The 13,133-nt window shown below is 37.0% G+C and overlaps 1 protein-coding gene across 2 annotated transcripts; it reads right to left on the bottom strand.

The window, feature by feature from the left end:
- Positions 1-4,732: 4,732 nt before the first annotated feature.
- Positions 4,733-8,901, bottom strand: LOC127635134 (C-C chemokine receptor type 9-like). 2 transcript variants are annotated; one of them, XM_052114932.1, is made up of 4 exons: positions 8,427-8,901; positions 8,170-8,206; positions 7,725-7,762; positions 4,733-6,219 (listed from the first exon to the last, which is right to left on the bottom strand). In XM_052114932.1, the coding sequence occupies exons 2-4, from the start codon at positions 8,195-8,197 to the stop codon at positions 5,176-5,178; spliced, it is 1,110 nt and encodes a 369-aa protein (XP_051970892.1). In that variant the 5' UTR covers positions 8,198-8,206; positions 8,427-8,901; the 3' UTR covers positions 4,733-5,175. The 2 variants fall into 2 exon arrangements, with proteins under 2 accessions (XP_051970892.1, XP_051970891.1); XM_052114931.1 differs by lacking the exon at positions 8,427-8,901 and having other exon boundaries at positions 8,170-8,411.
- Between the last annotated feature and the right edge of the window lie 4,232 nt (positions 8,902-13,133).

Raw genomic sequence — 13,133 nt, 5'->3', positions numbered from 1 at the left:
ATTAAGGCTCACTCCACTAGAGGCATGGCCTCCTCGTGGGCATGGTCCAGCGGGATTTCCATTCACGACATATGTGTGGCAGCGGGCTGGGCTTCCCCCTCCACCTTTGTCAGATTTTACAATCTGGAAGTACCCGCTCTGCAGGCTAAACTGCTAGCGGTTTAATACGCTACAGCTCCCCTGGTGAGCTGCATTAATGGGACACAGTCCACACAGACCGGCACCGCCGCTCTGTCTATGTGCTTATGTACTACACACACACTGGCCCGCACCTCTTGCCGGCAAAATATTAATTCCCCACTCACAAGGGCTCCCCCGGGTCCCCCTTAATTCCCTGGGGCTCATGCAGTGGATGCTTGGCGAGCACGGCGTTGACAATGGGTTCCCGTAGCGTAAACTAGCTTACGCAATACGAGAGAACCTCTCGTAAGAGAACGAATCGGTTACCTAACGTAACCTCGGTTCTCTCTAGATGAGGGAACGAGTATTGCGTAACCGGCCGTGCTTTCGCGCCACGGCGATTTTACGCTTCATTCAATGAAAACCAGGGTTCCAGCCTACGAACTACGCTTATATGCACTCTAGTCACGCCCTTTTGGCGGGCTTTGATGCAGTGAGCGCCGACGCCTCTCATTGGATGAGAGTTCAGCCCAAGCTCGTCTATGGGCTGCAGCAGTTGCCGCAGAGCAACCAATGAGCTCGCTAGCTAGCCCGCTCAAGGTCTGCAGCTGCCGCACTGCGTTGACAATGGATACAAAATTAAGGATAATTTTTTGGCTTCAATATCTCAGAAAAGATTAATCTTTCCCGTAGCGTAAGCTAGCTTACGCAATACTCGTTCCCTCATCTAGAGAGAACCAAGGTTACGTTAGTAACCGATTCGTTTTCTGCACAACTGTCAGGTCAGCAGTCTTCCCCATGATTGTGAATTCAACTGAACCAGACTGAGAGACAATTTAAAGGCTCAGGAACCCTTTGCAGGTGTTTAGCTGATTAGAGTGTGACACTTTGAGCCTACAATACTGAACCTTTTCACAATATTCTAATTTTCTGAGATTCTGAATTTGGGGTTTTCATAAGCTGTAAGCCATAATCATAAAAATGATATCAAATAAAGTCTTGAAATATCTTACTTTGCTTGTAATGAGTCTATATAATATATTAGTTTCACCTTTTAAGTTGAATTACTGAAATTAATGAACTTTTGCACGATATTCTAATATCTAAAAAAGTCTTACATTTTGATCTGTTTCTCACATACACCTACAGTATCATATCGCTTCAGAAGACATAAATTAAAACACTTGGATCAAATTGATTACTTTTATGCTCTCTTTATGTGCTTTTTGTTGTTTAAAATTGTTGGTCACCATTCACTTGCAATTGAATGGACCAACAGAGCTGAGATATTTTTCTAAAAATCATAACTTGTATTCAGCAGACGATATCTTACTTTGCTTGTAATGAGTCTATATAATATATTAGTTTCACCTTTTAAGTTGAATTACTGAAATTAATGAACTTTTGCACGATATTCTAATTTTTCGAGTTTCACCTGTAGATATACTGTTCAAAATGAAGACAAAATGTATTTGGGCACTGTCTGGTTGTCAAATGTCCACTTTAATGACTTTGAGACCAGTTGGTTTGCAAAAATAGCTAATAAAGTCAGTTCTGAAAGAAAAAAGTGAGAAATATATTTGTGGATTCCACTTGTAGATACCAAGTGGTAGCTGATTTGCCATTGCAGTTATTTTTGCAAGCATGGTCTCATATAAGTACCTAATATCCTCTGAAACCGCTGTGTCACGCTTGCATTACCCAAGGTGCATGCCAACTAGACCTTTTTTGCATTACACTTAGCACTTTCAATGTTGTGTTCGATCTACACCAGACACTGTAACAATCATAGTGAAAACATGGCTAAGACAAGAAGCCACATTCAAAAACATTTCTCTTACCACAGAAAATACGTTACACACTTCTAAAAGCACCATGTGGCTTTCTCTGAGGGGTTTGAACAAAAACAGGGCCTGAGGGTCTAGTTCTAAGTAAGATATCTTGATAGTCAAACTTGATCAATCGAACAATAAAACACTGCTAGTGTTCAGCACTGACCAATACAGAAGTAGGTACTAATAACAATTAATAGTAAGATAGGCCTAAACATGACAGTAGAATTGTAGGTATTGATAACAGTAGGTATTGATAGTACTAACTGTTACTAATAGTAAGATAGGCCTAAACAAGGAAGTAGCTGGTACTAATAGTGCTAACAGTTACTAATAGTAAGATAGACCCAAACAAGTTATTAGTAGGTACTAATATTACTAATAGTACTAACAGTAACTAATAGTAAGATAGGCCTAAACAAGAAAGAAGTAGGTACTAATAGTACTAACAGTTACTAATAGTAAGATAGGCCCAAAGAAGTTATTAGTAGGTACTAATAGTACTAACAGTTACTAATAGTAAGATAGGTCTAAACAAGACAGAAGTAGGTACTAATAGTACTAAAAGTTACTAATATTAAGATAGGTCTAAACAAGAAAGTAGTAGGTACTAATAGTAATAACAGTTACTAATAGTAAGATAGGCCTAAACAAGACAGTAGTAGGTTATTAAAGTTACTAATAGTAAGATAGGCCCAAACAAGAAAGTAGTAGGTACTAATAGTACTAACAGTTACTAATAGTAAGATAGGCCTAAACAAGAAAGTAGTTGCTACTAATAGTACTAAAAGTTACTAATAGTAAGATAGGCCCAAACAAGACCGTAGTAGGTTATAAGATTTCTAAAAGTTACTAATAGTAAGATAGGCCTAATCAAAACAGTAGGCCATAAGATTTATTCAATCAGATTCTAAAATCTACCTAAAAAATAAAACAAATGCAAATAAATAAAATAATAATTAGGGCTAACATTTCAAAATTGGAACATTATACTTTAAGTGAGAAATCAATGGAAAAATAATAAGCTTGAAATGGCTACACCCAATAGCCTACCCCACTCTGTTAACAGGTGACTTAACATGTAGCCATGTACCATCTTTTTCCAGGTGAGATAAAAAAAACTATACAACAAAGTATAAACAGCAACAGTCAAAGTCCCATTTGGCGGCCATCTTGGGAATGCTCCCGTAGGCAGCTATTTCCTATTAATAGAAGCAGCATAGAAATCTTACTTGAATGGTGAAAGCCCGAAATCTCCAAAATGATTGGTCAAGATTACGATCGAAGAACATATTTAAAATCAGCAGTTAAATCTGCCAACATTGGTATCATAAATTGTGCTTCTTTACCTCAGTTACCACAACAACAACAAAAAATTCAGGCTGGTCCAGCTAATGCATACGCATGTTCTCGAGTTGACTAACAGCTGATAACTGTATTTAAAAGGCTCTTTTACCTGTAAGGCCAGACTTCCTTTTCTACGTCCAGCACATTTTGTGTTTCAGTTTCTCCCATTCATTTTAATACAAGTGCTCCATCTCATGCAAAATAGTCTCTTCAATAGCTAAATGTAACACATTTTGTTACACTTACTCACATTTAAGTCATTCTAAACTCCATTTTGTTTTGCTCTGTGGAGCACAATAGTAGACATTTTGCAAAAAGTTCCTTTTGCAACTAATTTTGAATAACTGAGCTGTCAAGCTCCAGAAGCACTATATAAATAGTAATATGTGACGCATGGGTTATATTTTTAAATTTAAAGTATTCTAAAGTCATCCGATAGATTAGTGTAAGAAACAGAAATTGCAAATGTGGTTATCCAGTAATTGTTTCCTGTAACACAAAGTTTTTTTTTTTCTAAAGGGTGTGTTTGAATGCTCAGAAAACCAAATCCTCTGTTGATCCGCATTCAACCGCCAGGAGAATACATGTATAATTTGGGGACACATGTTCACTCTAAAATCATTAAAAAATGATTCTGCCCCAGCAGAAAAAAATCTGCCCCAGCAATTTCAATAAAATTATATTAAAAATTCCTTAACCAGTAATAGTAATCGTCCATCCCGACCATTGCTAAGAAAAGTAACAGGTACTATGTGACCTGGCTTACAATGTGCCATGTCAGCAATAGTCTGGACATGAATTTACACCAGAATAATGATACTGCAAATTTTTAATAAACATTGAAATTCAAATTTGACTTCTTGATTCTATATGTGAAATATTAAATTGTTCAAAAAATTATCAATGATCTATGTCTTTGTTGCATATTTGATTATATCTGGTTGAATAGATATATCAGATAGATTTCAGCACAATCATCAGTTAAGGTTAGCTGGCTCCCGATGAATCCATAAGGCCCATTTCCATTGTTATACTCCTGCAGGTCAATCCTAATCTCATCTAACCGGATACATTTGTTTCTGTACTGAGCAGGATTGTTTTATATAAACAATCATTCTGCATCTATAAACAATCATTCTGCATTCTGCAGGATTGTTTTCTATAAACAATCGGCTGCATTCATGCCATTCACCTTTTGAGAATTTCATGCGGTTCACATCTTGTGGTACACCCTCTCAGTGTGTACATGCGTAAATTAACCAATGCCAGTCCCTGTAATGCCTCTGATTTGGTGCAAAGTCTTTATCCTTCCCACTGAGTGCGTTAACCACAATAGTTTTGAGTAGATACAATAGCTAATTTTTGGGGCCACTGTGTAAATTAAACAAGTTGTTACAAAAAAATACATTTAGAACTTATAATGTATTTATCAGTTTATTTTTAAATGTATATGCATAACACTCAGTTCAAACAAGTACTACTTTTTCTCATCTATTTACAATTTACTTACAATATAGACTTATGGAAAAAGTATGGAAAACATAGTAATGCAGCTACAAAATACATTGTACCCCTCTAATCATCCTTCCCAAAATCCAATCAAGATTGACTATATGCTCAGGTACAGACTATATACAAAATATCCACAATCTTCCATCATGTACTGTCAGAGAATATAGGCATAAATTGTGGGAGTTATATTACGATGAAGCATATTACTCAGGCCTTGCCCAATAATGTTTGTGGTCATAAGGGCTGTTTACAAGGACAAGCAGAAAATCATCCCTCTGATAACATGCTAAAAACATACTTTGTTGATGTACAGTAAATGCAGATTTTGAAAAAATTGTCAGTACTGTAACAATGGTGAGTTGGTCTATAAGGAAAACCCTGGGGTGGTGTCTGTGTCAGACATAACAGAAGGCCTTTTAGGAACTGGTTGCAATTTGCTGTTGTTGACCAATCCCAGCCCGCAAGACAGACGGTGAATCAGGCTTAAGAGATCCTTCCTGAAGCGAACCCCAATAAAGACATACAGGATGGGATTCAGGCAACAGTGTGTGTAGGCCAGACACTTCACGATTTGGCCAGACATTTCTAAACTTTGCATGACAGTGCAGTCTGTTATTGTGGCATTGTTAGCTTGGGTAGCCTCTATGATCAGATACCCATTGAATGGCAACTGGGAGAGAATAAAAGCTGCCACAACTGCAAATATGACCTTCAGGGCTTTGTGTTTTTCAAAGCTTCGAGCCTGCATGAGTTTACGAATAATGACTGAGTAGCATATTACAATAACCAGCAAGGGAAGTAGGAAGCCAACACAGATCTGTAAAGCTAACACCAAGACTTTGGTATGGTTATTGTCTAAGGTTGAGTACACCAGGACACAAGAATTTGGCTGGTGCTCATAAGTTTTTACTTTGGCGAAGATGAAGTCCGGTAGGGCTACGAGGCAAGAGGCAACCCACACAAAGACGCAAGTTATTTTACTAAATAACATGCGTTTCTTTTTGTAGTTGTGAGCTTCGGTTACGTGGACAATGGCGATGTAGCGGTCCACACTAATGCAAGTGAGTAAGAGCATGCTGGCAAAGAAGTTGATCTTGTAGACCGAAGAAACTCCTTGGCAAATGATCTGGCTGAACACCCAACCCTGGGCGGCATTTGTTGCCCAGAAGGGCAACGTGCAAAGGAAGAGAAGGTCAGCCACTGCCAGGTTCAGCAGGTAGACATCAGTCATGGTCTTGAGGCGATTTCGCACCGTTGTGAAGATGCAAACGACAAGCATGTTGCCCAAAGCCCCTACGACGAATATGATCCAATAAAGCGGTGGCTCAAAGGATTTACTGAACTGCCGCACATGTTCTTTGTTACATAATCCACTCAGCTCAGACTCGTAGTCAGTTGTATCAGATATCTAAAATGATAAAAAAAAAAAAGAAAATATATTGTCAGGCACTTATATACTGTAATTAAGAAGCATCACTTTGATACCAAACATCTGTTGTATTAAAGGAATAGATAGACAAATAAATGAAACCAGTCATTATTTACACACTCTTGTGTTGTTTCAAACTCGTGAAACTTTATTTCTTCTGATGTCAGATCTGCATATAAAGGCATCACATTTGAATATACAGCATGTGGATGCAGAGAGCAGAAGGCTCAGTAAATCTTTAGTAAATAATGACCTCACACTAAGCGATCGTATGGCTTCAGAGGACTTGGAATATAGCACACAGGTCATATGGACTACTTTTATGAAACTTTAATAGCACTTTTTAGTAATTTTGGAGACTGAAAATCCCATTTACGTTTTATAAGACTGAAAAGACTGGTGGTACTGTACATTCCTCAACATTTCCCCTTTTACTCTAAGATCCACGAAAGACAGTAAGTCATACTGGTTTAGAACAATATAATGGTGAGTAAATGATGACATCATTTTCATTTTTGCCATGGAAAGTCTTATTAGACTTATTATTCATGGTTATTTTATCAAATTTCTTCAACATAACATTGCAGTTTGACAATCTCAATTATTTAATTCTGACCACATTAGCTTCTTTCCTGTCAAAATGCTGACTAAATCAGTTAGAAGTTTGGGTATTTCGTTTTCCCACCATTTATTCAGACAGCTTTCAGCTCATCCGACAGCCACTTCCTGTCTACAGTGGTTTGAACACTGTCAAGTATAACTGTCTCTCACCATTGTGAAGCTGTAATCCAGTTGATCAGTAAAGTGTGAATTCTTGTGACATCATGTCCCAGTGAGTTACAGTCTAAATTTACAAAGCATGCTCCATAGCGAAGATCAGGTGCAGGTGTTTTAAGAGGAGCAACCACACCAGTACACGTACACCAAATCCACATCCTCTTTCAAGCATTTCTAAAGCGTGTGCAAACATCACCCACCCCGAGGGGTGAAAAAAACAGACCCCCTTTGGAGCACATCTAAAGATGCTTTTCCATGCTGACATATATAGATATGAAAGATAAAGTATATGTGACGCACACAGTGGAAAATCATTTCATCATCTTACTTAAAAACTGTACCAATGTGGTAACAGTCAAATTTGTTTGTATGAATTTTATTTGAATCCAAGCAGTGCTTCAGATAATAAAGGGTAAAGACGTTCTTTTGTATAAGGGTTTTTACTTGTCTGACACATTTTTAACAAATTATTCTGAAAAAAAAAAAAAAGCAAAAGAAGTTTGATGTAGAAAAAGGCATGCATCACCAACAGAAACAGATGAGAAAGCCAGATGCATGGAAAATTGTAAAATCATAACAATTATGTTTTTGATATACTGTAACTGACATATTTACTTTCCATCTATTAAGCTATAAAGTATACTGTATATAGGAAAGTAGCTAAACACAGAGAGAGCAAAGCAGGGTATAATAAATGCATTACTTACCAATTCATCTGTGAAATTATAGACTTCATCAGTTTCATCTGATGAGAGACAAAAAGAATAATATAAATACAAATATATAAATATAAAAAGAGTGATCAGTGGAAAATAGATACAAATAAGGAATATGGAATGCATTTGAAATGAACACAAAAATGCAATATATTTGATTAATCTATATATAATAATATTGTATTGCTGTTGTTATGGATAACCACAAATCACAGGACAACACAGACATGTACATTTCAGGATTATGTCTAAATTATTCAATTAAAATAAAACAAAAACCACAGGCATGTTGACCACATAAGCTAAAAAGGCATGAAAAATGAATCTTACATAGTGGCTTAATATACTTTTAAGAGATTTATTTTTATGTTAAACTAATAATATGTCACAAATATGATTATATTCCAAAAAACTATTTATGATGTACTGTACTTACAGTCAAGAGTTGAAGTTAATATTTGCATGTTCTGTCTCTGGGGAGAGTCAAAACAGATAGCCAAACGTCTTGAAACGGTTCAGTCATGAATAATGCTCCCCCATTGTCTACACCAGTTTATAAGATGTTACGCTCAGACCACAAAGTCACATGCCTCTGAAAAGTACTGTCAAAACCTTCAGAGGCTCTATGCATTTGTCACATGACAATTCCACTTACAAAAATGCATTTTGGATGGAGACGGTCGAAATACATACTTTTCATGCACAAACACTGCTCTGAATCCCTCTGAAGTGATGTAATCCATCCTCAGAGTTTTGATGTTTGAATGAAGCTGTTTGATGGGGCACTGAAAACAGAGGTGTGGGTTGTTATGGTATACCCTTATGACTCAAAAGATGAAACCTTTTGGCTGGGTGCTTCATTCACCTGATTTCTTAAACATTTCCATCACGTTGAGCTGTAGTGTCGGATAGCAAAAAGCATTTAAAGCATGACATTTAAATAAAGAGCAGCATTGCACCTGATTGCACTCAAACTAAGCTTGCCAACACTACTGGGAAAAAGGTTGACACACTGCAATAATGTGTCTGGCTTTAGAGGCAAAGTCAACTTTAGCACCCAAATGAGGCTGATCTGCATCTCTTGTACTTTAAACAGTGAATCTCCTTAACTTTTAATAAGTGGATTAAAGTATATGCATCATCATGAACTGTGAGAATAAGTGATAACAAGGGGATTTTAAGAGCAAACAACTAGGATTTTCCCTTTTCAACCAAGGAATCATGAGTGTCTATAGCATTTGTATCGAGAGATATTGCTGTGCGAATCACAACAGAAATCCTGCTATGGAATCAATAATGCTTAATTTAAAATTTAACAAAATAATATTAAATAGTTTGAGCCAGTGTTATAAACGAAGCAAGAGAATGAAAAATACAATAAACAATAGAAAGAAAGGGGGAAATGAAACCAAAAATATTTTTAGATGATGAGTTCAATGTGGCTAAACTTTCACCTTTGGTGTAATGCACCGGTATTCCCTCATTGTGTATGTTTTGGTTCTCTAAAACTATACTTATACCTTTATAACAGCTCATGTGCACTGTAGAGTGAAAATTTGCTCAATTGTTACCTAAAGACATAGTTCACCTAAATGTCTAATGTTGCCCCAAATCCATATGACTTCATCAGTCATGCTTTTGGAACAACATGGTGATTAAAGGGTGATTAAATGATTCCAGAATTTTCATTTATGGGTGAACTATGCCTTTAAGGAGCTATTTGAAACTGATCGACCTGTTCTGACCCTTTAAAATGACTTTTGATTGTGGAATCCAATGAAATTAGATTGATTAAATGCAAATAAATATTTTTTACTTATATAAAACAAATGAACTGAGATGTAAGTGTATAAAGCACATTTTGGGTAATCTGCCAAAACATTTTGTACAGTGTGAACAATGTTCTCATAAAACAAGTGCATAGATGTGGTCTTGTATGCTGTAGCAGTTTTCAAGAAAGAGATAAAACACAACGTCTGCTTGGTGTGAAAGTCCTGAATGTGAAAACAGCCTCAGCGCGTTCACAGGGGGGTTTCATTACCAAAACCTGATTTGACAGTTTCATTCGTCAGGAATAAAGCATTGTTTTTTCTGCGAAGGAGCCAGAGACGGTGTTGTGATGGTGAGGTGTCGTACCCACGGTTTTGTCGTTTTCTTTCTCAGTTTAAACCACAGTAACGCAAAACGAAACGGCCGTGTCCGGGACCCTGGCAGTGTGGAGTCTGGGAAAGTGTTTGCACAGGATGTGACACATACAGAGGTTTTGGTGATATCAGTGCCAATTTGCAGAGCCGATCGGAAGTGAGAATAACGTACAGACATCCAAAACACCAGGTGCACCCTAACAAAATGTAAAAAAATATCTGAAGTTAAAATTATTCTAATTTACCAAAAAATATTTACAAATTACAAGTGTGATATTTCAATGTCAGATGGAAAATCCAGAATTATTTCAGATTTCCAATCAAAATCAAATAAACCAGGGTAGGGTCAGGGTAGATGTCGAAACTACTGTACTGCACACTATTCTGCTGCCAAAAAGCACCTCCTTCCATTGATGGACAATTAAAAGTAGACGTGTATTAAACTCGGCCATGACAGTAGTTGGCGTAAGGAGAATAATCACCATAGAAGTGGACAGTTCACACTAAATAAAGCTATACTTGCATTGTATTATGAACCCAACAACGTATGAAATCGAGCTTGAGTAGCCAGAGTTCATGTTCTGTACTCTACATATCATAGAGTTCAATTGGTTTCTAGTGAAGGATTCGGAATTGTGCCTTGTGGTGCTATCAGCGTTATTATGACATCACTGAAATTAATGATAATGGGTAGTTTTCTCCAGATATTATAGCCCTCTGGTGATAAACAGACAAAGTCAAATATAAAGTATCTCATACTCAGAGTGAGGTTAAAAGATTTAGACTCTTGCCCCTCAATGTGGTTTTGTGGGATGTCTAATGAAATTGATCTTTTGTCGTTATGCCACTTTTAATCCACAACAGTTAAACTGAAAGCCTGGTCACATGGCTTGTTTTTACTGACTCATTCAATTAGTAGACCTGGTATGAGAACTTGTTCATGTTGGCACAGGGTATAACCACAAACGGACAGAGATAAAACGGCAACTGTTTCTAATAACAACTGAGTTATGAAGACAATGAAAATTCTAGTCCTCCTATGTGTGACTGCAGAAGTCTCTGCAGAAAAAAAATCTGTCACCTGATATGACCTGGAAGTGTAACGAATGGTTGCTGAGATGAGACAGGAGATGTTGGATCCATTTGCAGACTTTAATAAACATGATGACAGTGACACAACTAACGGGAATTCAAAAAAACAACAACAAACAAGAACTGACAAAGAAGGAACTAAACTAGAGGGTATTTATACACATACGGTCTAATGAGGGAATGGAAAACAGGTGAGAGCAATAAGGAACAGATGGCAATGATGAGGGCAGTGCATACTAATTAACGTAGTCTGGGGGAAACACTTCATAATAAGAGTCTTGGGATACCTGAGGGAGACAGACTGTGACAGGAAGACAGATTGAAGGTTTGCCTAACAGAGATCTAAGGAACCAAGCAGTCTTGGGTATATTGGCCCTCAAGTCCCTTTAATGCAAATCAGGTGACTCGGCGGCCTTGTTCATAACATCCCCAGCATCCTGCGGGAAGCTATTTTCTATGAATACAAGTACTGCTCCTAGTTACTTGAATGGGAAAAGACCGAAATCTACAGTTTGTCAAGATTACAAGCAAATAACATATTTTAAATCAGCAATGAATTCTGACATCAATCATATAATAAACTGTTCTCAGATCACACTAAAAAACCAAGCTTTTATTCCGATGAATTTTGTTACTGCATGTGCACGTTCTTGATGAAAACTGACTTGATGAAATATGATTGGGTCTTTTAACTGCAACATGGGACTTCCAATACAGTCACCATATTGAGCGTTACAATTTACTAGTGACCCGTCTCATTCTCTACAGTCTCTGATACAAGCATGTCATGACTTATTGTTCCAATTGTTTCATCAGTCATAACAGTTGTTAATATGACATGGGCTTGCCATTTCAGAGCTTAGCTATTATTAACTGAATTCTTATATGTATGACTTGAAGTTTTACTAATTATTGTATATGTTTATATTTCATTTAATCAACCTAAAGGCTAAATAGCATGGGCCAGTTAACCCCTGTTGATACTCCCTGCTGGTACACATTTAGGCTCAAAGAGCTTTTCAAACAGGCTCTTAAAAACAAGAAACTGATGAATCTCATTTTCGCTTTTGCAAGTTAATTTTAGCCACAGAAAACACAACGATTTTAGCCTTGTACCAAACCACTGCTGTACACACCAGGGATAGCCTCACAATTTAAAGACTGCACTTAGTAAATTCCTGTTCTAAAGGAGAAATGTGGAAAGTCCATTTACTCGTCACTTTATACATTGATAATATAAAGTATATTGTATAAATCGCATTGCTTGCCTCAGGAACCGCATGAGTCATGAGAGCTTCCTCTTGTACAGCAACTAACTTTAAAGCTTCCATATGTATGACTGAAACTGAGATGACGAAGTTGGTGATGGCAAAATTCCTCAGAGTTCTAGGGGCCTTTCTCTGTTGCACTGGGAACTCACAAGCGCAGTAACGATGAAAAAATAATAACCATAGGTTTTTGCCCACTTCAGATTCTAGCGGTACACACACACACACACGCATACGCAAACACACACAAAAAGATTTGAGTGGGGACAATTTGAGTAGCACAGCAGAAACTAACCACTTCCTGCTTGTTGTTTGTGCTGTGTCTGCTGAGATTTGTTCCTCAAATTGATGTGCTAATGATAAGGCATAAGCTCGGACATTTTTTTTATACCAGTAATGTCATTCTAGGACGTTCACATAAAAAAAAAGTAAATGTGGTGTCATGATTTCCCAGGTGCATAAGTCTCGCACTGTAAGGTTTCAGAAGCGCCCCAGCAACATGACAGTTAGGATTCTCATTGCACGCAAGACATGGACATTGCCTTAACGGTGTCATAAATCACACACTGAAGTTTCAGTAACTGACAGTTAGTTTGTTTCATGCTCAAAGTATAGAATACTGTGTCTTGACAGTACCTTGAAATAATTTGCTTGGTAATAACTGAATTCCAATTGAATTCTGTTCCAGTAGATATCCTTTTTTTTTTTTTTATAGAATATAAACTTAGAATATATTCAGTATATTTATATTATTTTGCTTGAAAAGTTTGCAGTAAGAAATAAGCCTTTTTGTGCCATTAGTTTTGTGATTTTTTTCTTCATCCTGAAATAATATAATTGCTATAATTTTATTACATTGTGAGAAACATTTCAACATTTTATAGATGTGCTTTCAT

This window comes from Xyrauchen texanus, chromosome 42 (genome assembly GCF_025860055.1).
Source record: "Xyrauchen texanus isolate HMW12.3.18 chromosome 42, RBS_HiC_50CHRs, whole genome shotgun sequence".
Lineage (NCBI taxonomy): Eukaryota > Metazoa > Chordata > Actinopteri > Cypriniformes > Catostomidae > Xyrauchen > Xyrauchen texanus.
Note: the sequence above shows the minus strand (reverse complement) of the source record. Positions and strands in the feature narration are given on the sequence as shown.

Excerpts from the sequence above, each read along its gene's own strand:
- LOC127635134 (XM_052114932.1), bottom strand. The coding sequence starts at position 8,197 with ATGCAAATATTAACTTCAACTCTTGACT. Across the intron at positions 7,763-8,169 it reads ATTAACTTCAACTCTTGACT|ATGAAACTGATGAAGTCTAT; the intron begins GTAAGTACAGTA and ends GTCTCTCATCAG. Across the intron at positions 6,220-7,724 it reads ATAATTTCACAGATGAATTG|ATATCTGATACAACTGACTA; the intron begins GTAAGTAATGCA and ends TTATCATTTTAG.